Here is a 22,983-nt window from a genome sequence, read left to right on the forward strand (position 1 = left end):
GAATTACTCATTTCCTTTCTATAACCTTTGTGTCCTATCTGTGCATTATCTTTTCCCTTGCTCTGAACTCACAGTGCAAGACTCACGTCTAGTTCACAAACCTTCTTTGCATTCTACAGTTTTTCTAAGAACTTCCCTTCTATTGACCATGACTTTACGAACAGATTGAGCTTCAGTTGTCTGAAAAAGAAAACACCATTGTTCTAGCTTCTATATGTCTTCTGTGTTAAAAACCCATACTGGTTGATGGCTTATCTTCAATATTCAGTGTGTGTATCACTCCCCAAAATATGGTGGCTATTTTTTACAAGTACTTATACTCCGTTCACTTTTTGTTTCTGTATTTTTATTGCAAACATACATACAGACACTGGTATCTGGAGATGCATTACTTAGAGCATCTTCATACATATAAAAAAAATCAAAACTCTGCATGATTGACATGAGGCAGTGTGATGGCTAAACATAACAGAAGTGACTGCTACATATAGCCATAAACTCTGGAAAAAAAAAGAGATTACAGAATAGGTCATATTACTGCATGAGGAACCTGTGTAGCACATTTTCCTGAGTACGTCTGCACACTTCGCTCCCCCCTGGCCCAACTGGGGGCACAGCCAAAAACCCAGAGGGTGGTTGTGGTGCGTAGGCATACCCCAAGAGGAACAGGCATACAAAAATCGCCCCTGAAGCAGCCCCCTTTCAAAACCACCGTGTATTAAGTACACAGAGAGAGCAAACAGCACATCACACGGGTGTTTTATGGTGCTCTGAGCAAAAGGCCAGGGCCAAAGTGCAGCGGGCAGAGCTAACGTGGGGTCGGGCCCACAGAGCACACGCCTCCAGAGCGCAGCAAGCCAGGGCGGCCTCAGTGCCGCCAGCACCCTTCAGAGCACCCAAGGGACACCCGTGAGTGAAAGGAGAGGGGGCTGCCCCCCTCAGGGCGACCCCCAGAGCTCGCAGCACACCAAGGCCGAGCGGGAGGCAGCCCCTCACGGCACGGTGCCCTCGGCGGCTCGGCAGGGGGCGATCCTCGCACCTCGCCGCCTCACGCCCGCCATTTTCTTCTTCTTCCTCCTCCTCCTCCTCCTCCTCCTCCTCCCGCCGGTCCCAACGCCCCGCGCGCCGCTCCCCGCCCCGCCGCCATTACATCCCCCCCCCCCCCCCGACTCCCCTCAGGGGCGATGCCAACGGCGCCGCGACGCCCCCTCTTCTTCCTCTTCCTCCTCCGCAGCTCCACCTTCAGGATGGGCGAATCGGCCTCCCGGCTGCCCCTCGAGGGAGAAGCGCTCCCCGGCAGGAGCCAGCGCATCCCGGTGGCAGGTAAAGGCGATTCCCCCCCTCGGCCCCGCGGCCCCTCAGGCGGCCCCGGCTCCCTCAGGCGGCCCCGCGCACGCGCGCTGAGGCGGGACGGGGACGGGGAGGGAGGGAAAATGGCGGGCGCCGCCTCGCAGCCGTGTGGGAGGGGCGGGCGGGACGCCCTGGGAGGGGATTTGTGTTCGTAATTCAGCCGCGTGATGGCGTTTCCTGGGTGGGCTTGGGGTGAGGAGAGCAGCTAATCGACTGGTGGAGCGGCCAACGAGGCTGGTTTTCGTTTGGTCATACGTGGGTTTTATGGTTAATTTATGCAGAGGGCTGCAATAGACTTGTGCGGGGTTTTAAAAACATTACCTAACCCTTAACGTCTCTGTTACATAATACCTAATAATGACATCACAACGTGGTGTGGGTGTTCTAACTCTAGTGTTTGGAAAACTTAACTTCTTGAAAGATAATTCAGTGGTTTTGCAATGTTCTTCTGTTAATTTTGCATAAATGGGAGCTGTTAGGTAAGCAAAGTAGCAACCTCGAGTTGAGCTGATTTTGCCTTCTGTCAGCTGTCCTAGGAACAGAAAACATCGCAACATCATCATCACTGCTAAATAGGAGTTACAGTGGCACCCAGATGCTGCAGTATTTGTGATCATTCCTCCCTTTTACAAGGCAGTTTTTCAGAAGTATTTTTGTGCCAGGCATCTAAGGTCTTTCATGAAACCTGTGAACTTTGGAAAAAAAAAACAAACATAAGGTCCATAAGTGCTGGAGGGAGAATTATAAATGTCTGGTGTTGTAATCTGAGTGGAAAGAGTGTTCAAGAGCATAGAAAAACACTGGATTGTACAGGTGCTTGGTAAAATCCTGGAGTTGGCAAGAAGGTGAAGATGAAATTAAAGGCAGCAGGAAGAATGTTATGTCTGATGTGGAGAAGTTGTAGTCAAAGGGGTGCGGAGAGGGGCTGATGTCGTTAGGGCAATGAACTTCAGAAATGGTATCAAGGGTAGCGTATTGGATAGATTAAATTGGCACCTTCCTGTTGCTTGTTGATAAAAGCCTGGGCAAAAGATAACACCAGACCCTGTTTATGCTCTTCAGCTCTATAGATAGAATACTTTTGTGCTGTCATACAAAAAAACGTTCTCATAATGCCAATTACAATTTTTTTTGGCATTTTTATTCTATGACTAAGCATGGTATCATGTACTTAATAACAGCTTGGAGCTCCACTGAATTGCAAAAGTTAAAATAAGATGTTAACTACTTTGCGAAAAGAATGGCAAGTTAAATTTTAAACACTGTGTAACATTTCCTCAGAAATATTTCCTCTGTTTAAAGTGTTTTTAGACTGTGGATCTGGAGAAATATTTACTGGAAGGGATCTTCAGTCCAGCTCCTGTTCCAGTGCTGCTCTGGCTTCTAGTGAGCGTTTCCTTATATCTAATGTGAACCAAGGCACAGTTCGTGGTTGCTTCCCTTTCCAATACTGGTGCTACTGCTCAGCTGTCATTCTCACTTCTGTTCAGCTGCTGTGATATAGCCCCTAAGTTTTCCCTTCAGCTGCTGAAGCAAGCCCAATTTGTGTGCTGTAGGCTGCTGACCAGCTTGACCGTTGACCTTGCAGATCCCTGCCAGTCCATTAACATCTTTTTTGAACAGAGGACCCCAAACCAGATACAGCATTCCAGGTGAATTCTTACCAGTACAGCGTAGAGGAGAATACTTTTTCCTCGTTTTGCTATCTGTGCTCCTTGTAATGCAGCCCAATAGAGAGTTAGCTTTATTTGCAATGAGAGCACATTGCTGGTTCATATTTAACCTGGCATCCAGCAGCATAATCCCAAGTCCTTTCCAGCAGGGCTGAGATTATTTTGCAGCAGTGCAGAACCTGTACTTCTCATTGTTGACCTTCATGTGGTTTCTGTTGGCACAGACCTGAAAATTTTCAAGGTCTCATTGGACTGAAGGTCTGTTGTTTGGCATGTCCACTCTCACCTTCAATTTAGTGTCATCCTCAAACCTGCTGAATGTGTTTTCTGTCACATCATTCATGTTCTTGTTTAAGGTATTGAATGATATTGGCCCCAGCATCAGCCCCTGGCATAAACGTGCTACACACAAGAAATCAAGATATTGATCACTGCCTTCTGATTTTGGCGATCCTGACAGTTTTTGACATGTCTAGTGTCTAGCAATCTGTTCTTCGAGCCTGTACTTTCACAGTTTCCAAATGCATATACCGTAAGAGATGGTGTCAGAAGCCCTGCGAAAGTCAACATGTATTACATCCACTGCTTCGCCCTAATCTGCATAGCTGTCGTGTAATTGTGAAAGGCAGCCTGTCTGGTCAAGCATGACTTACCGTTGGTAAATGTGTTGACTATTCCTGATTACTTTCTTGCTCTCTTTGTGTTGGGAAATGGTTTCTAAGAGGACACATTCCATGATCTTTTCTGTGGCTGAGCTGAGGCTGACCAGCGTATAGTTCCTCAATCCCCTTTTTTGCCTTCCTTAAAAATGGCTGTTATTGTAGCCCATTTCTAGGCATCTGAAATCTCTCCCAATCACCTAGATTTTTCTAGATACTACCCTATATCTGTCACAACACTGTGACAGTCACAGCAGTGAGTTTGCTCCACAACCTTGGACAAACTTCATCTGACTCTTTGGATTTTAACACCTTCAGCTTCTTTAAGTAGTCGTAACCTGTTTTCCCCCCACATTGTTTGCTGCTCTCCTTTCTGTCTGTGCTGGTGCATGGGAGGATTTCGAACAGTCTTTGTGAAGACTTAGGCAAAAGAAGTGTTGAGTACTTCAGTCTTTTCTGTACTACTTCTAGGTTGCCTTCTGTATTCATTAATGCACCTAATTTTTTTCTTTTTTCAACTGTCATTTTCTTGGAATTGTTTCTTATTGCTGTTTATGTCCATAGCTAGTTTTAACTCCAGCTTTGGCCTTTTTGATTTCATGTCTAGAAGCCTATGAAATGCTTTTCCATCCTTCCTTTGTTGCTTGTTGTTGTTTCTACTTCTTGTATGCTCTCTCTTTGTGTTTTAGTTCACTAAGAAGCTGTGTGCCTCTGATGAAGTTCCCAGTTTTCCTCCATGCTGTTTTATTCCTTAACTCTCTTAGAAAGTTTTCATCAAAAACCATACAGCTCTGGAGGGCACCTTCTCCCTTTGGCAGCCTTGCAGGACCTTCTATATAGCAATTACCTAAATAAGCCAGTCTGCTCTTTGAAAGTCCAAAATGCTAAATCTGCTGTTTGCCTTTCCAGCCTTCCTTTGGATCCTGAACTCCGTCATCTTGTGGTCGCTGCAACTCTCTGCCATCTATGGCTGCAATGCCGCCAGTTCTTCCCTGCTTGTGAACAGCCGGTCAAGTAAAACATTATCCCTGGTTGGTCCTTCTGGCAGTTTTGTTAGGAAATTGTCACGAGTGCAGCTTCCAGAATTGCTTGCACAATTTTGTGTTACCCTCCTAGCAAATGTCTGGGAACTGAAGTCTCCCAGGGGGACCAGGGACTGTAGTCTGGAGACTTGTGTTGGCTCGTTGCGGACTTCCCTCCTCTTGGTCAGCAGCTCTGTAATGGACCCCAAACCACACCATGTCCATTGTTTCTTTCCCCCTGATCTTGACACAGAGACGCTCAGCAGACGTGATTGTACGTTCACACTGGAGCTTTGTGCCGTCAAGGAGCTCTTTCCTGTAGAGTGCAGCTCCCCATCCTAGACTGCTGTGCTAACCCTTCCTGAGAAGCCCATTCCTATCCATGACACAGCTCAAGCTCTGTGTGCTGCGCCGCATCTCCAATTCTGATCACATCATAGGTCCGTGACCACACTTGGGCATCTAAGTCGTCTTCTTTGTGAGCTGAACTTTGTCTTAGTGTGTGGACGCTTGGGGAAAACATTGCCAGACCTTTCTATGAAGCTGGAACTAGCACTGGTCAGTGACCTGAGGTGTCCATCGTGTTCAGCGGTGATAAGGGCCGAGATGAAGAGTTGCAGCCCCTCGACCATGCATTCCCTTTGAAGGTGCTGTTGATTTGCTCCTTCTCCCTCATGCGATGTAGCCTGTTCACCCCACTGCTGCCATCCCCGTGGAGAAGGTTGCGTTGCACCTGCTTGCACGTCTTGGTCCCGATGCACCAAGTTCCTGCTGCCTTACAGGTGTCTGATGGGCGTAGATGCGTTCTGCCCCTCTGTGGGATTTGTTATTTTTGGGGAACATCTTGGCTGAGGGCTCCTGCTTGTGAGTGCAGAGAGCAGCTCAGGCTGTGCTGCAGCCCAAACGAGAGGAAAAAAAAGCCAAGTGACAGCTTCAGCTTGGAAGTTGCATTTAATTCAGCCTTGCAAAGAGCTACATGGCATTCCTTTCTGGAATTGCTGACCACAGGATTATGTGAGACTTGACCTTGTCTGCCTTTTTTTTGGTGTTTTATCATAAGGTTGTTACTTATTTAGGGTCTGAGTCTAAGCAAATTATGGAGTTAAACCTTTGCCATGGCGTGTAATTCTGTGAAGTGACTGGAGGTAGTTGGTTTGTGATTCAGAGGATTCAGTGATTCAGTTTGTAAAAGTGAGTGAAAGTTTGATAAAATACCAAGCTGTGAGTTGAAAACAATGCAAACAGTAGTAAACTTCACTGTTTTGTAATGTAGTTGGATTTATCTGATCTTCAACAAATTTCATAATCTGGAAATGATGTTGTGCCTTTTCTTTCCTTGCAGTAGAGCTGCTGCATTCGTTTTTGAAAATTATGTCTTTCATAGGATTTCTATGTAATGGCGCAGTACGATGTCATGTTCCATAGTAAAATTGCATATTATTTATTGCTTCTGCCTTTCTAGTAGAACTCCAGTTTTCAGAATTAATTTTAGTTGCAGTGTCGTTGAAACATTTTTACGTTTTTGTGAGTATATATTACTCACTTTATTTAACTGGCTGTTTTATGACAGGGGTAGGAGCACTAGTAAAGGAGCCCTAATAACGCAGAGGGAACCCCCTGTGTCAGACATTATGTAATCCTATACATATATATGCCCACGGAGTTTTTTCTCAGCTACATAGCCTGAGATAGCAGAGTACTGTTAATTTAAAGGAGTATTTTATCCTACTGGTCCCAGTGAGTAGTGCCAGGATGTATTTTCTGCCCGGTCTCAGCCATGCTCCTTGCAGAGACACTCAGGTACATCTGGGGTGGGTTAACTTTCCTGAGGCAGTAAAGGTACAACTCAGGGGTAGACAGTCTTACAATTATTTAAAGCTGTTAAAACTTTTAGCTTTATATTTGTAGATTAATAGAGTGATAATTACACATTTTGGGGGAGGTCATTGTGAACTTCAGTCTGACCTGCATAAAAAAGAGCACAACATTTCCATGAGTTAATTCTTACTTGAATCAGATCATGCTCTCTAGAGAAAATGTCCTCTGACAGAGAACCCACTGCAAAATTTCATAAATTGCTCCAGTGTTTCTTATCTCTCTCCATTAAAAAATGCATATTTTGAATTGGTTTGTTTTGTCTGATCTTCCAGCTATTGACACTTGTTACGGTTTTCTTCATGAGGATGAAAAGCATGGTAGTATGTGTTTTCTGGTTTTCCAGAAGTACATTTAGATGGTAATTAAATTGCTGGTCAACCTATTTAAAAAAAAAAAAAAAAACAAACCCAAAGACTTAATCAGACATAAACCAAGCAAAGTAAACTCTTCTGTTCTCTCAGCAAAAGGCATATTTTTTTGTCCTCTGTTCATTCTTGTTTCTTTTTCTTAAACTGTCATCACTTAGTTAACATCTTTCTTGACTTGTCACTATCAGCAGCAGTGACAAAAGATTTTAGTAGCGCTAGTGTTGGTGTCAGCTGCAGTCTTGTTACTACCCAATATTTTCCTGTTTGCATATCAAAGGATAACTTACAGTTTAGACCAAAACATTGCTCTAGGAGCTCTGTGTACCTAAGAATTCTTAAAGTCATTGGTACAGTGTATGATTCTGTTATTGACTGTTTAATTCCAAGTCTGTATATTTTACATAAAATAAAGAGGTGGAGCAAGACTCTTGCTTTGGAGAAAGCTGAAATGCAGGAAATTCCATTTAAACTTAAGAAGAAAAATTTTTTGTTTTGATTTTCTCCAGGCTGAGCAGAGATAGGTCATTCTTATAAACCTCCTGGTGGATGTACTGAAGTTTTACAGCAGAGATCACTTTCTCTTCCTTCAGAGAAACACTTCTTTGTATTACATTCCTGCACAGCATGGAGAGGTATTTTATGGGAACTCCTTTGCTCTTCTTGTTCTGTCCCCTGCCTCTGGAAGTATCGTATGCTTTTCACAGGATTTAGACAGATTGGATTCCACCCTAATTGACTCTATATGCATGAAGGATAGTAGATCTTACATTCTTACAGGGAGTTCACTTCACGAGAGGTTTTTAAATGAGACAATATATCCCATCAGGACCCATTTAGTTGATTTCTAATACAGCATTTAGTTGGAGATCTTTTAAAGATTTATAGTTTATGAACAGTAAAAATAAATAAACATTCAGAAGCAGAACTCGCCCTTTGAATTGGTTGCTTCTACACCTGTTTGCTTTAGAGGAATTTCAGTCCACACTGAACTATTTTTACCGTTCTTTAAACACTAACCAAATTATTGGGGTCAAACTGGTTCTGGTGGTCTGGATACCATCGCCAGCACCAGGAGGCAGCCAGCAGGACTGCCCACGGCAATGAGCTAAGGCTGAAAGTGTGTGACTTCTCACTCATGTTCATGGCCTGGTGGGAAGCCCCCCCAGTGGAATTAAATCGTTAGGGGCATGGCCGTGGGTTCATCCAGTCATTTTCTCAGCAGCCAGTGAATCCGTCATCATTAAACTTTAAATTGTGCTGAGTTGTAACGATAGAAGGGCACTGCACTGGCAAAGCATGCTGGAAATCATTGAGTTGGGATCATCAGCTCTCTTATTCATAAGTCATCAATACTTTCCTACCAAGGGTGAGTGGCAAAAGGGAGACCAGCTGAATGGGACAGCCTGATCCCTTGCTGCTTGTCACTTAGTATGTCATGGAAACGTCCGTGTTTCTGTAACCTATTTGTCCTGTCCAGCGTTACGGAAAAATCTGGTACCTCATGCTTATTGTGTGCCTAAATATGTATGGGCTGTTAGTTTGAGAAGTTTTAAATATATTCTCCCTGATATTCTGACAGTTTGCTGAATTGTGTAAGATGCAAGACTTCGTAAGAGAATTGCAAACTAAAATGTAAGCTTAAGGTTTTTTAGGATGCTTTTCAGTAATATATAAGGAACAAACGGAAAAATGTTAGATGTTTTTTCCTTTAATGATTTATAAAGTTTGTTAAGCATGGGCAAATATAAAACTTATTTGTGAATGCAAATTTGATACCAGTGTACGTTAGACTGAAGGTCTCAAATTCTTCAGCTTTAGACTGAAAGTCTAAAATAGAGAATATTGAGTGAGATTATGCCATAAAGCAAAGACTACAAGTGAAATACAGTTTCTATTAAGGTTTAGAATGATTAATTTCATAAAGTTTTCCGACACTTTATTTACATGATATGGTGTGTTATATAAAGAACTAACTGGTTACCCATTTTTTACTGAAATTTAGATGGAATGTGGGTTAAAAACAATGAGATCTGTCTTTCATCGAAGTACAGTTCAGGACCATGTTGAGTAACAGTGTCGGATGTGGTCTAGCATTTCTCAAATTTCAATTTACCTTTCTTATTTAGCAGGGTTAATTACTTATTTCTTCATTGTAAGAAACGATCTTTGCCTCAAATATGCTCAAGCCATCAATTTCCATAAATTATTAAATTTCATTACAATTCCACTCCTTATGCCAAGATTCAAATCAGAAAGGATGTAAAACAGAGTATGCTTCCTCGTGGAAGCACCTCGCATCCAATAGCAGTTTATTATCTGAAAGACAACTTCTGAAATTTGGGGTTACCACTTCTTTACAGGTAGACATGGGATGAATTTGTTTGGAAGTCTTGTCGTGATAACATGCCATGACTTTTTCTCTTTCCTTTTTCCTTTTTTTTTTTTTTTTCCCCTTTGTCAGGTAGTTATGCCTAAACACTAAGCAGCTTGTATGCAGGCCAAGTGTTCGGCTATAAGTATTGTACTGTCATTGGAAAAACAGGAATTACTTTTTAACCACCCATTGCATTTGCATTTTGGAAGGTGTTGCAAGGAGAAGCAAAGGTTAAGTCAATCTAAAGGGATTTTTTGTTTTGTTTTGTTTGCATGTGCTTTTTGCTCTTGGCAGCTGGAAAGCAACAACAAAAAAAGAAGTTAGCATGCACACACAATGCTCGATAGATTAAAAACATTCAGTAAATACGTTTACAGAGCTGCACATCCAGCTGTCAAACGCTGCTCCCAAGACAACGCCGCCCCGATGAAAAAACCCCGCGCTTCCTTATCACCTCTAACTACACCGCAGCATGAAGGACTACGTCATTCATCAGTAAGCCCTCTCCAAAAAAAAAGAAGAAAAATAAAAAAAAAATCAAAAAATCCCTTGCCGAGTCCCCGGAGCTCCTCGCTGGCTACTTAGCATGCTTCTCACGGGCAGCCGTGCGTCGACACGAAGCGGCGCCGCACAAAGCGGCACCCCCAGGACTGCAGTGGGGCTGGTGCGCAGGAAGCTCTCCCCGGGGTTTCTCCTGGCAACAGCGCGGGTTGCTGGGAGACAGAATTACTGAAATGGGAGAAACTTTCCCCAACTGGCAGCCTCTTGAATGCAAATCAGGCCTGAAGGAGACTCCTCTTGCCGATAACCGCAATTTCCCTCGCTGAAATGAAAAATGAATCCAGAGGTTCGTTATGCAGGGGATTATGCGTGATGCCACTCTGAGGAATCACTCAAAGTTGTGTAATAAAAGCGGATAATTATTTCTAGGGAAAGGTAGCGGCGTGGTACATGGGATTCAATAGCTTCTAGTTGCTGCTACGAGCTGCTCTAGCTTCTCGTTACATCCCTACATAGAAAAGGGATATAATGTGTGAATTTGCTATATTTGAGTCATTAAATAAACCTGTCAGAAGCATGACGCTTGTATTTACACGGGTTATTTTTTCACGTTTTTCACTATTCACAAAGTAACATACAATATTATTGTGTGAAGCCTGGGATACTTTGAACTCCTTCAGCTAATTGTGGCCATTTTATCTTTAATGCAATTTTTGCATGAATGGCATTGACCTGACATTTTGGTAGTGTTGTGACTTTAACTCACAAAAACGGACGGTGGAGAGAAGCATCTCACTTTCTTCGCTTGCCTCCACGCTACTGTTTAAAACCTTTTGGACTTAGATGCTAAAGATCTGTGGAGCCAGTTGTGTCTTCAGTAGTGTCAGCGTAATTGGAATAAATGAATTTTCTTCTTTTTAAATACAGTGTTTGGCTGACTTTGCCATAGTCACATTAGCACAAAGTTAGCGTATATGGGGAATACTAAGTTGGTTTTAAATAATGGGCTGTCGTGGCTATTCACGTACAAGTAGGCATTGCTAAAATGGTGCTTATCACAGGTAGAGGCACAGGATTGGGCTGCCCACTGCTGCTTCTCTTTCTTTATCAGAAAGGGGAGGGAGCATGGGGGAAAGGCCGTGGTTTGTCTCTACATGGCACCAAGTACACAGCAGGGACGGAGCACTGAAAGGGACGGTCGGGATCATTGACATAATGGATGTCAAAAGACATCACAACCAGGTGAACGGCATCCCCAAAATGCCTCTTTCATCCCACAACCACTGATGGGGTGAGTCCTGCCTTGGCTGGCTCATGCAACCAGGCTGGGCACAACGGGCAACCATGGGCCCGTTGGCTTGTGTTTCATCAGCGTAGCTCTATGCTGCTGGTTAAATCGTGGACACTTCTGTCCCAGTCTTCCATTTCAAAGGGTTTTCCAGAAATAAACTGCTTTGACTATTTAAAATGTTTTAATTTTGACCCTACTGTTTATTGCTCTTTTTGTCCCTTTGTTTATTGTGTCTACCTAGTCATTTAGCACCTCCATTTTCTGTCATTTCCTTAATGAGAGAAGAGAGAAACTTGTCACATGCCTTTGCATCCTGTGCTCTGTTAAAGAGTAAAGCTATTTTAATATCTTCCTACAAAATAGGTCACTTTTCAAAAAATATAATTGCACTTTTCAACATGGTTGAGCTCTGTTATATATGGCATTCTTAAAGGAAAGGGTAACTGGTATGGACATTCATTCAAACCAGGTCTGACCATGATTTACGTTACGGTTACAAGAACAGATTAGCATGGTGTAAGCCAGGTGTGGATTTACAGCATAATAACTACTCCAGGTAACTGCCTATGTGCATGCCTTTGTTGTGCACCAAACTCTTAAGTAATCTGTCTGGTTTCATGGAAAGGTATGTGCTTCGTTACATTTACTCTGGGGGTAAAAAAAAAGTGCAGATAACACTGCAGTGCTCTGATATTTTGAGAATTTTGTTTGTGTGAGTCATTTTAGTCTTCTCTGTTTTTCCAGGAGCACCACAACTAAACTTAATTGAGGGAATGTTATTCAATGACCTATTACTGTAGTTGGTACTTGGTGTAAAGCCTTGAAAATTTTGTGTTTGACGGAGTCAAAGCTGTCTTTTATTTTTTTTTTTCTACTCACTTCATCGTATGCCGGTTCACAGAATTATAATTTTACTCTTTCTTTTCTTTGATTTTCTTGGTTCATGTACATGTACAACACTTCCAATAACGAAGAAAAGAATTTCCAACGTCAAGTTATGCTGAAAGAGAGTTCAGTTGTTCACATATGTAACTGCAGAAGTGCACCTTTAGTTCCCTCAGAACCTTGTTATATGGTGATGCGATAAAGAAAAAAGGGAGTACGATATTAAAAAACCTGCATACTTTAATTGATTTGAAAGTAGGTGAGTGCAAAATAGACCTTGCATTAGGTTACCAAAAGGCAGTTTTAAGGTTGTTAGAATGTTTTAGTTATTAATCTGTATCTTAGTCCTTTTGTGTTTCTTTGATGTGTAGTATTTACTTTCATTTTTTGGGGTATGAAAAGCTTTCTGTGCTTTAATTAAAGTCTTCTTGTCAAATTTATACCTTCAAATTACAATGATGTACCTTGCCTTAACTACCATTTTATGTAATTTTCATTTAGAAGTTTATTCTTTCTTTGCAACTCTAGAATTGTTTGCCTTGTAATTTGTGGTGTGATAGGTTCTGTTTTATCTTGCATGTTAATATTTTATTTATTATGCGTAGGCTTTCAGTGGTATGGATGCATTTGTATATTGCTCATTGTGATATTTGCAGATTTTTATGATCCATATGAAACCTGCATTTAAATTTCTAGTACAATTAGAATAATACATATAAATAACTCCTAAGCTCAAATATGGTAAAGGCCCATGCAATATATAATGATGTTTATTGCAGTTTCTTATTTATTGCTCATAGTTCCTTCTTGTTGGAGATATGCAAAATTGTACATAGTGGAGTTTCATCTGCTTGGGTAAGGAGATTATCTGGGTCTTAGTTTCAAAGATGGGATCATATTTTCTATTGAGTCGTGTGGCCAAATTGATTGTATGTGTATTTTTTACTGTAGTTTGGGCTTTCTTTTTCAGGAATTTGACTTTCTAGGAGCCTCTGAGGATGGTCTAAGGCCTGCCCAAATTTCAGGAATGGCTGAGAAGTGGAACTCTAGTGGGAAGCAGTTTTTTTGGTGCCTCTCAGTGTGAGACAGAAAGCTGTGATCGTGAGGACAGAAGCTGTTTTTGCGGGTCAGAGCTTTGGTGCCTGAGACAGTGGCTGTTAACTTCTACTGAGAACCCAGTGAGAAGGCAGTAGTATCCTGCAAGGGAAGATTGTTCTGATTAGACAGTGAAGTGGTCATGACAAGCCTGAAGGTTAGCAGCAAAAGCATGCCACATCATGGGCTACTGCTTTGTCATCAAAAATCACTTGATTTCCTTTCCATTTCCATTTCCACGCTCAATATTTCCTGTGAACTGTATCCATCTCCGTCGCTTGGGTAGGAGAAATGTTTCTGTATCTCACCGCTTGCTCTCCAAGGGAAGCATGAGTTGGTTCTTCTTGATGCCAGCAATGTCCACTTTTGTTGGACATCCAAGGCGTAATCCAGATTATGTTGATGGTTTTTCAAAGCTCCTTCTGTTTGATGTTCCCCATTCATCTTTTCCTCCTTACAGGCTCAGAAATGCATTTTTTGTTTCAACATTCAACATCTACAGATCTCAGCCCAGAACCTGGTTCTGTATCTGTGGCTACTTCAGTCCATGCTCGGTCCACACTCCCAGCAGGAACAGGAGCTGGGGTGCACAGTTGGTGGAGGGAGCAGGGAGGAGAAGGAGGGCTCCAGCAAGCCCTCTGGGACAGCAACACAAAATGCAGTGGTGCAGGCTGTTACCTGCTTGGCTTGGAAAGCAGTGCCATAGGATAGTTCAGGTTGGAAAGGACTCGAGGAGATCGTTGGCTCATGAGATCAGCAGATTGGTGGCTGATCTACTGGTCTTGTAGAGGACAGATCACAAATATGAGGATGTCTGGTACAGCACATTGCACAAGAGGCACTCTCCCACAAAGCTTTCCAAACCTCCTGGCTGACACTAGAAAAAATCTGCTCACTGGTCATCAGGAGAAAGGAAAACTTAATAACTTAAGAATGTGTTGTTTCACCTACATACTTTGGGTATAGGGATTAGAGCATTGCCAGAAGTGGAGCATGCACCTCTGCAAAGTACCTGTGTTACAAATGGAAGTGGAAAGCTGCTCTTGCTCTTTGGTACTCTGAGTTGTAAGTCACACAACTGGCACTTCTAGGTCTGACTGTGGAGCCTTGCTACCCTTGGCAGACTCCTCAACACTTTGCGTTTTTCCTGGACAAGCACTCTAGGTGGCAGGTGGTTGGAGAAGATGACCTCCAGACATTCCTTCCAACATTGACCATTCTGTGATTCTCTGGTTCGGTCATCCTTCCGTTCAAGAGCTTTCCTCCAGATGATTTTCCTAGCCCTCAAGTTTGCCAACTCTCCCAGCTTGGCCTTGTGATTTAGATTAGTGTGATTTTCCCGCTCTACTCTGCGCTGGTGCGGCCTCACCTCGAGTACTGTGTGCAGTTCTGGGCACCACAGTACAAACAGGACGTTAAACTGTTGGAGAGTGTCCAGAGGAGGGCGACGAAGATGGTGAAGGGCCTAGAGGGGAAGACATATGAGGAGCGGCTGAGGTCGCTGGGCCTGTTCAGTCTGGAGAAGAGGAGGCTGAAGGGGGACCTCATCGCAGTCTACAACTTCCTCGCGAGGGGGAGTGGAGGGGCAGGGGACCTATTCTCCGTAATCACCAGTGATAGGACCAGCGGGAACGGTGTTAGTCTGAGGCAGGGGAAGTTTAGGCTGGACATCAGGAAGAGGTTCTTCACCGAGAGGGTAGTTGCACACTGGAACAGGCTCCCCAGTGAAGCAGTCACTGCACCAAGCCTGTCTGAATTTAAGAAGCGATTGGACTGTGCACTTAGTCACATGGTATAAAATTTTGGGTAGACCTGTGCGGTGCCAGGAGTTGGACTTGATGATCCTTATGGGTCCCTTCCAACTTGGGATATTCTATGATTCTATGATAAAAAGGTACAAAACGTGGTCTCAATGTGGAGATGCCTACGTGGGTAAGGTTCAGTAGTGTTCAGACCACAGAGGGTGATGTTGCCCATACAGAATGGGGATGAGAGCTCTTAAGACTTTTCATAGACACTGTGTGCAGGCACTGTAGTTTGATTCCCGGGATAGACACTGAAGGTGCATGAATTTTTCTTGACTTTAAATATGAGCTGTTTTCTTAAACTAAAAAGATCACAACCCAGAGGTGGGACTGGATTATTTCCTCATAAATGTGGCTTGTAGTTTAGAAGAGGGCATTTCAACTTTTGTAATCATGCAGAAAGCATTCAGGTATGAATTAAATAAATGCAACACAGAGGAAATTTTTTTTGTAGTAGGTATGTAATCATCTGCTATTTCTCACAAGTTGTGCTTACATTTTAAAAAAGGACAAAAAGCTATGTTGTGGAATCATTGGATGATGTCCTGATACGTTTTACCAAACCGTGATAAGAATTCTTCTAAGAGTATCAAAAGTAAAGTATTTGCACCAGAGATTCCATTATAATACGTAGAGTCTATGGGGGCTATTTTTACTGCTTGCTTGCTTTAGTTTGTATTGCTCCCCAGGGACTCACCCTCTTGCCCTGCACTTACCAGGGCTGACCTGACGTGCGATGCGAGGAGCAGAACTGAACTTGTACAGAAGCTGCATGCAAACAACTTCTAACAAATTCAACTTCACGGAATAATAATGCTTAATTTTAGTAGTATCTTGAGTGACAGTTTCAAAGTTACTGCTCAAAAGGGAATGGGAAAGAGAAGGAATTAGCAGGTGAACCAAATGTAGAGGGTGGATTCTTAGGCAGAATGTGCTAATACATCTTTGTATGAAGAAGAGAAATATCAATAAGATGACCCAAAGATACGTTTACAGTTAATTCTTCTTTAGGATAATAATTTAGCCAGTGATCTTTTCTGTTTCCTTTTAATGATTCTGGAATGCTATGCTTTTTTTCTTTCTTTCCATTTTTTTTCCCTCATATCTCCCTTAAATTCATTTGTAAGTTCAGCATTTTGGATGTAATTGCTTGCTCTGGAGTGCAGCTGCAACCTCTTGGGGTTGGACCCGATGATCTCTTGAGGTCCCTTCCAACCCCTACAATTCTGTGATTCTGAAATTAAGCAGTACAACTAACAGGGTATCAGGTTTTCATGTTCATTTCTTCAGAAACTGAGCATTCAGTTTTTTTAAAAGTATCTCTTGATGTTGTTAGCAACTGCACACGATTCCCATTAAAACAGTGTTGAGCAGAGGAGGGATTTGGCGTAGGACTTTATACCTTGCTTCTTAGTATTGAGTGGGTTAACAAATATGTTTTTGCATCAAGTTGTCTAAATTCTGTACTATTTGATTTAATTTGGTCCCCTGTGCTGTACTGCGTCATCAAATTGCTTTTCAAAGTACCTGAAGGATGTTCTATTTTGTGGAGTAGGATACCATCCCACTCGGTAGGTTGGATTCAGACTCTGAGTACCAAGCATAGGCACTGCAGGCTCTTTCTATGCCAATAAATTAAACTATACTGGGGCCCTGCCCTGTGGATGTTGAGGACTGTAGGTGTAGACGCCATCCTTTGTGGCATACAAGTGTGGTGTGGCTGTGGCTGGGCTGGTGACAGAGGTTCAGAGGATGGGACCTGCAGCCACGAAACACCCATCAGCGGGACTTCGGTGTCTCCACGCTTTGGTGGTGCAAAGTGCAGACTTTCTGAGCTGTCCATTTAAATGACTAAATTTCTGCTTGAGGCATCATTAAGGAGTCACAAGAGTCATCCTTGTGTTGAGCATTTCACATGCCAGTATTTAATTTAATTTACAACAATTAAAAATAAGCTTTTTGAATGAGAGAGAAAAAAGAGACCATCGAATATATATCCTATGTGTGTGGATATATGTGCATAGGCATTCCTGGGTACTGCTGTTGTAAAAATAAGTCATTCTAGTTTCATTAAATATAATGCCAATTTAGAAGTGGAAAATGAGTAAAAAATTGCTCTCTCAGGGCTGATTACTGGATGCAGGTGAGGAATTGTGAGATACTAATCTCTGTAGAACCATTTAAAACATTTAGATTGTGAGAATATAATTGTTGAAAAGAATGTTGAACACAAAATAAAGCCCTTTGTACTTGAAATTTACAACAAAGCTCTTGCTCAGTGCATAACAAAGAATATGTTCTTATTCCTTACACATGGACTGGCAATTATGAGAGGGTAACCTGACCGCATTTTGGAAAAATCCTCTGTGTTGTTAATTTGATTTTTCAGAGAATCCTTCTTCATAATCGCTGAAGATATTGAGACTTTCTATCCACTTCATTACAAGTCTATTTTCAATATACCCAAGTTAATTGTAAGTGGATACCATTACGAATAACTACTTCTACCTAAAGTGCTATGCATATATTTTTCATGTTGCACACTGTAATTGCTTTTCTAAATGACAGTCACAAATGCCTGTGAAGCTGAGTTCCTAACATTTTGATTTTTCTAAGTATCTGTTTTTCTCCTGAGATATGAAAGAAAATTATAAACAGTTAAGGGTACCAATGATGTTTAAACTTCCATGTAGTACTTTATAAATACAATGCATGCATCTAAAGTGTTCTGAGTGGCACTGGACAAAGAGAATGGGAAAACATTTTAACCTATGAACACAAATTCTCTTAGATATACTCAGGAAAAAAGAACTGTCCACATTGCTGGAGAAGAATACACATAACGAAGACTAACCCATGTATTCTGCACTTTCAGACTGGGGTGTCATGCCTGCAGATGATGAGTTGTTGAAGTCTATTTCCACACTGAAATATTTAGGACATTGTTGATAGCTTCCCATAGGGTTTGGACTTGCCATCTGTTTGCCTTGTGAAGCTGAAGAACAGTCACCAGTGTCACATTTGGCCAGCCCTAAAGCCACCGCACTGCAGTACAGTCTAGGCATGCAGATTTGTTGTGTTGGGTTTCAACAGGATTTAATTGGAACGATCCATTTGTAGCGTTAATCTTTTTCCGCGGCATCGCTTGACTACTGCAGCCTCCCACAGAAGAAGCTCCAATCGTGCATCCATTATGTTGTTGAAATGATAAATGATAAATGAAGGTGGTAAGTGGTCAGCTGCCAAGGAAGACCGTCTGTCCTCTAGGAAAGTTAATTGGGTGCGTGCACAACAATGCAAAAGTGGCTGTCACAGAATCATAGAATGGCTTGGGTTGGAAGGGACCTTAACGATCACCCAGTTCCAACCCCCTGCCATAGCAGGGATGCCACCCACTAGATCAGGTTGGCCAAGGCCCCGTCCAACCTGGCCTTGGACACCTCCAGGGATGGGGCATCCACAACCTCCCTGGGCAATCTGTGCCAGGGCCTCGCCACCCTTAGGTAGTCATAGGTTGCTCCTGCTAGGGATGTCTCATCAGGCAGCTGATGGCTCACACTGGGAGCCTGTGGACCTGAGGAACCCTCTGGAGGTCCACATGGGTCTTGACCTTCATGTTTTGATTGCTCATTCATTCAGAGGCCTTTACTCTTGTTTTCTTTAATATTTTTTCAATTTTTTTGTGGTTAAACCTGGAAATGTCCACTTACTTCAGCTGTCGCTATCTCCATTTGCTTGTTCTGCATTGCCACTATTTTTTTTCCACATACTTCTGTCAGTATTCCTTGTTCTTTCATATTGTTCTCTGTTATAGCTACATTCACTTATTTATGGAATCTTAGATCTTTACCAATGTTTGGCTATTTAATAATAAATGAAAACAGAAAAGAGGAGAGTCATTAGGCAATTGTTACCATCTCCCCATAAGAACGGCCCAGGCAAAAGTAACATTTTTCCTGACACTTAATGTATTTCACCTTTTAATAATACATCAAGAAAGCATCTGGCTTCAAAATCAGACTCCTAAAAAAATCTCTGCCTTGTTCTCAGAAGAATTGTTTCACTTATATCTAAAGGGAATGCCTAGAACTGCTAACAGGAGTGTGAGAGCAGAAATACTAGTAGAGGTAGCCCTGACTTGACAAAAGTGCCATATTAAGAATGTGTTTATTCTTAAGAATAAAGTGTTTGGGGGAATATCATGCACATGCTGCTTTTGAGCAGTGTTCTCATTCCAGGTGTTCAGAGCAACGTTCATTGATTCACAGTGGGTAGGTGGGCTGCCAAAGAAGACAAAAAGGGAGAGGAGAAATGCACCCAACATTTTTTTTTAAGTAGCTGTTTGGGATTAAAGTGTCTTGATGAGTTTTCCAATGGATAAAGTCTGCTTTATGTGTACAAATACTAATTAGCATTTGTAGTTTATATTATCTAAATTTAGGCGTGCATTTACTGTGTTTCATGTGAAAATGTAGGCCTGTGTTTTTGACTTTTGTACAGCATTCCCATACATTGGTTTTTCTCATAAAACTTGCCAGGTAGCCTGTATGTTTGCCTTCTGTGCAAGCAAAGAAAATAAGTGTACTTGCTTCCAAATGTAACAGCTTAAGCAAATGGCTTATTTCTACACGTAAGTTTTCCACTTGCTCATTTGACAGGTGTACTGCTATGGGTAGCCAGGTGTATGACTTTAGTGAGACACAGGTGTGCTTGAGTGAGGTGGAAAAATAAGTGAATAAAGGAATTTTGAGAAAAGACAGAGTAAGAAGACATCAGGAGGCTTTTGGGAGTAGAATTTTAAGTGAGCAAATTGCAAGGGGACAAAGTGAAAAAGACAGAAAAAAGAATTTGAATTGAGTGATGACCAGGGCACAGGTAAATATATATATATATATATATATATAACAAATTCATAGAAGAAAATATGAAATTAGTATCTAAGATACTGAAAAAGAATAAAGGTGTGGATTTTTCTTTGAGTGTGTGGATGTAGATGGTGTTGAAGGACAGAGCTATGTGTTGTTTTGTAATGGTAAGCATGAAGATGATCAAGTTTGCACTGGAGATGGATAGGAGAATATTTGGGAAGAAAGATGAGGAATCCAACTTTATATATTGTGCACTGCAAGAGGATGTAATCGAAGAAATATCAGGAGGATAGCTGGAGGTATGAGAATGTTCAAGAGAAAAATGTTAGAGTCAGAGTACTTTATACAGTTCCTAATGTAGAGCCTGGTGGCATGGGAGTGGATCAGGTTTCATGGGACTTGAGTGGTGTCCCAGAAGGGAAGAGGAAGGGTCTGACATTAGGATGGTGGGAAGCCAAGGAGCAACAAGGAGAAAATTGAAGAAGTCAGTGGTAACGCAAACGACTGGTGGAGAACATGGAAAAAGTCCCAAAACATAAGGTATGGAGAAAGTTTTGTAGTTTCTTTCTATCTGAAGGTTATTGGATTTAGTGGTACACTAGATAGGTTGGGGCTGGGAGATTGTTTATGGAAAAGAAGAGAAATTGTGTTGAAAGCTCAGAGGAGGAGGAAGATGCATCTTGGAAGGTGTTACTGAGGGTGGTGTAAGCAGTGCTGGTGGAGTGGAGCAGAAATGCAATCGCAGAGTATTTAAGAGACAAGAGAGGGAATTAGGAGACTTACAGTAAAGTACACAGTTGAAAACATGCTATACGACAGGAAGAGGGTAGTAATTTCTGCAAATGAGACCCCTTGTGTTTGGAGCAGTACATGTTAAGAGATAAAATAAGGCTCTTCATCATATTAGCAAGGCTGTCCACTTCTGGAAAGTATTTGGCTGCTGGGAAATACATTTGGTTTTCCTGCCTTACTTTCAGCAAGAATAATGTTAAATAGTTAAAATTGTTTATCTCTACTGGAATTGCATACTTTTTGGAACATACCTGAAATACTATGTTGTCAATACATACAGCTTTTGGAGGAAGACTAATTAAAAGATGAGTTTCTAATGATGACTTTTGGAGTAGTGTAGCCTTTCAAAAGTAATCCCACTGACAGTAATTTCTGTGAGATCTTTTTGTTCCCATGTTGATGCCTGACGGTCTTTCAGTAGAGGCGAACTGACGTATTAGAGTTTCTGTCAAGTTCACAAAGAGAAGAAATAGAAAAATTATATATAGGTGTTTTTTTTTTCCAACTTGGCCTGTCATAGTGACGCTAGATGTTAACTGAGTTGATAGGATGTGCAATATTTTGAGACAAAAACATTATTTTAAAGTTAATGGTGATTTTTTTGGAGTTGGAAGGCTAATGGGAATAACATGGGTAGATCTGTTAATGGTCATTGGAAACTGGGAACTTGGCAGGATGTCCCACGTATCCACCTGTCTGCAGGTTGGATAGTTTTGCCTAATTCCTTACAGATGTTTAACTTATTTTTGTAAAGTGCTAGTAGTTCAGAGTACACAACCTCTCGTACATAGCAGTTGTTCTCTGTATAAAGTTTTTTCTTAAGGCCTAAACTAGACCTGGTTTTGGTTTAATTTATTTTGCATGTGCTTTTCATGGTAGTTACATCGAACGAGTTATGTTCTCCCTTTTAGTACCTTCTTTGTACCTTTGTCTGTCCTCTTGATAGGATAGGGGTAGTGCGGGATTTTGTTCTGCTTTCAGAACTGAGATGTGGGTATCTTCGTATGGGTACCTCAGCGTGCTCTGGGTGAGCTCCCGTTGTGTTCCTCATACTACGGGCTTGCTTGGGCTGCTCCTTGAACCAACCGAACTTCAGCTCTGAGTCAAAGCCTTGGAAAGACTGGAGCCCTGGTTTCCAAATAACAACCGAGCTCAAAACATCCGGGACTCTATCCTGAGCCTCTTAACAAAAACCCCACTGGTATCCATAAACTGTAAAAGATGCACTGTTAGGGAAGTTTATTTTGTGCATAATTTATTGTGCTCGTGGATATAAATGCATGTACTTAAAATTTGGCATTCTGCCTTGGCAAATAGCTTATAGATAAAAGAAAGTGTATTCCTGTAATTCTCCTCATACGAATCCTAGTCATTTCAAGCATCCTGAATGGAGCTCGAAATATAATTTCCTATCCTTAAAGTTTTGAAATGAATCGAGTGATTTTCCCCCAAAGGTAGCTGTCCATGCAGAGCAGTTTCTCCTGTGCATGCCACAACAAGAACTTGTGCTTTCGAATTGACGGATGACATCATTGGCATCTAGAGATGTGGGGAGTTTGCTAAGCATTGCTTTTGTATTTGCTGGCTGGGATCAGATTGAGTATTAACTTTCAGCTGATTTTTAATAATGTTGGCATTTATAAGGACAAGTAGTTTTCAGACTGGAGTTCAGAAAGTTAAAACGTGCACGACTTTCAAATGTGATCTTAATTCAAATCTATACGTCTCCTGCTCCTGGCATCTTCCCATGATTCTCCGGAGGAGAGAAGGAAAACATATTATTTTAAGGAGTATTTGGTACTTATTAAAATTACACATACGCCCGCCTTCAAAAGAATCTTGATTTACTGCAGGTTGTTCATGTGTCGCATGCGGACATTTTTAGAGAACAGATTTCTTATCACTGTGAACAGTGAATGGCTTCCGGAGCTCCACGATCAGGGAGCAAAAAACGTTATATCCCTTGTAAAAGGTAGGAAACCATGAAATCTATAAGCCGATTTGGCAGAAGCAGCGCGTGTTGGTGCCAAGATTTGGTGACTGACCCACAGTTTCCTGTTTTTAAATCTATTAATTGATTCGCAAAGAGCATCTTTTGGAAACAAGAACTCCGACAGCCTGGCACAGGCTGGAGCTCCGCCAAGACTGCGCGGGAAGGTTGCCATGCTGGGAGCGAGCGAGCGAGCGAGAGAGCGAGCAGCCGAGGAAAGAAAAAAAGGCAAGACTTGGCACGGCTCAGTCAAATCAGCTTCTTTTGTCTGCTTTCTCGGCTTGAGCTTCGGGAAAGAAAACCGTCCTGGGGTACAGAAAAACTCAGAACTTTCTGGTTTTCAAACTTAGCTAGCTTTTTAAGTCTCTTGGGCTGTCTGAAAGTGGTGGTACATGAAATGATGCTCAGTTGCCAGTGATAAGAGAAATAAAA

The 22,983-nt window shown here is 42.0% G+C and overlaps 1 protein-coding gene across 2 annotated transcripts in view; it reads left to right on the forward strand.

Annotated features, from left to right (window-relative positions):
* The first annotated feature begins 357 nt into the window (after window positions 1-357).
* The window catches only part of MSRA (methionine sulfoxide reductase A), a 278,841-nt gene continuing 256,215 nt past the window's right edge, over window positions 358-22,983 (forward strand). Inside the window, exons 1-2 of one of the 2 annotated variants that reach the window (XM_035563709.2) lie at window positions 358-909; window positions 1,235-1,323. In XM_035563709.2, coding sequence (XP_035419602.1) covers window positions 1,248-1,323 — 76 coding nt within the window. In that variant the 5' untranslated portion in view covers window positions 358-909; window positions 1,235-1,247. The other variant, XM_035563708.2, reaches the window with a different exon arrangement.

This window comes from Cygnus atratus, chromosome 3 (assembly GCF_013377495.2).
Source record: "Cygnus atratus isolate AKBS03 ecotype Queensland, Australia chromosome 3, CAtr_DNAZoo_HiC_assembly, whole genome shotgun sequence".
Taxonomy (NCBI): Eukaryota; Metazoa; Chordata; class Aves; order Anseriformes; family Anatidae; genus Cygnus; species Cygnus atratus.